Raw genomic sequence first — 1,603 nt, forward strand, 5'->3', positions numbered from 1 at the left:
GTGTCACTCTTGCTGCCTTAATGCTATTCCTCCTCCATAGGCGAGAGTGTCACATTGTCAGTTGCCTTGAATTTTGAGTTGTGTCACTTTCGAAATACTAGTGCGATATACTTACAGCTACTATTTGGATGATTCAAGATCGTAGTGTGGCGTGACGTCTTTGGTGTGGGCGTGGTCTTGGCGTTCCATGTCAGAAGAGCCCTCCTTAGGACTCGTCAGAATGCATCTTGCCCTCGAGAGTAGGGATGGGATATCGAAAAAAAAATATCGATATCGGATAGCAATATCGATATCGATATAATATCGGGACTAAAATATCGATATTTTAAAATATCGAAATATCTATATTAAAAATTTAACGAATTAAAGTAATAATAATTATAAAATGATAACATAGCAAGACATATGAAGACTTATTTGAACACCACGACAACCATATCATAATCATTACAAATATAAACTAAAATATAATTGTTTTATTGAAGAAAATTTCAAAATAGATTATCGATGTTTTATTTTGATAAGTACTTATTTATTTCGATATTTCCTTTTGTTATAATCGATAAAGAATATGAGCATCAATATTTAATGTCGAAATGGATATTAAATTATTGCAACCAAATATAGATATTTAACTTTGAATTTGTGTAGTCTTTTTAAACAAAATATCAATATTTCAATAAAATAATATTAGAATATTGTTTCAATTATCGATATATACTGTGGTTGTTATCTTGTTTTGTTTTTAGCCCTGAAGAAGGCTAGAAACTCTAGCCGAAACGTCGGCACATTAAAATAAGATAATCATACTTATTTGTGTTTTTCATTGACCGCACCCCCAACCATCTTCTCCTCATTTGAGAATTTCATTTTAAATTATGCGTTTTAGCAAACCAACTCTTTAGCTTTCTTCATTATTTATGATAATCTTTATTCCTTTACTTATAATATAATTACTGATAATATTTATTACTTTTCGTTTACTTATAATATAATTACTGATAATATTTATTACTTTTCGTTTACTTACTATTGTGATGAGCTCTTGCTTCAGGAAGGGTTTGAGGACTGTATATATTTTCATTACGATCGGAGAGACGTTGATCACGTGGACCTGTGTTATTTTCAGTGGGATGCCTTCCTGAAAAGTTAAACACCAATAAATTATGTATTTATATATATCTGTCTAACGCTTCTTATGAAATATTGCTATGTACTGTTCGGGATTTAGTCGGGATGCCAGGATAATCGCTGAAGGCAATTATCCAAAAATAAGTTAATTAATTTATATTGAGTCCAGCTAAACTAGTATAATTGGATTCTTTTCCAAAGGCTGTTTGTGTGTTTACCAGTTACCAATTAAATATCTTTATATTTATAAAATGACGTTACCATTAATTATATAATATAATAGTAAATAAACTACATCAATGAAATAAGTATTTATTTACAATTTATTGGTAAATGATGTTATTAAAATGATCCCAATAAATGGTTGCCATAATGTATGATTATTACTTATTGCCTAATATATCGCACTAGTATTTCTGAAGTGACACAACTCAAAAATCGGTGTTTTTGAGTTATGACTATGAAAGAAATT

The 1,603-nt window shown here is 29.6% G+C and overlaps 1 protein-coding gene across 2 annotated transcripts in view; it reads right to left on the minus strand.

The window, feature by feature from the left end:
- LOC106688623 (clavesin-2) overlaps positions 1–1,603 on the minus strand; it is a 29,050-nt gene that overhangs the window by 11,071 nt on the left and 16,376 nt on the right. For both annotated transcript variants that reach the window (XM_014433184.2, XM_014433185.2), the window contains exon 5: positions 1,031–1,141. In XM_014433184.2, the coding sequence (XP_014288670.1) occupies positions 1,031–1,141 (111 nt within the window). The remainder of the gene's footprint in view (positions 1–1,030; positions 1,142–1,603) is intronic.

Source organism: Halyomorpha halys, unplaced genomic scaffold, assembly GCF_000696795.3.
Source record: "Halyomorpha halys isolate HHAL.00 unplaced genomic scaffold, Hhal_1.1 Scaffold1165.1, whole genome shotgun sequence".
NCBI classification, from domain to species: Eukaryota; Metazoa; Arthropoda; class Insecta; order Hemiptera; family Pentatomidae; genus Halyomorpha; species Halyomorpha halys.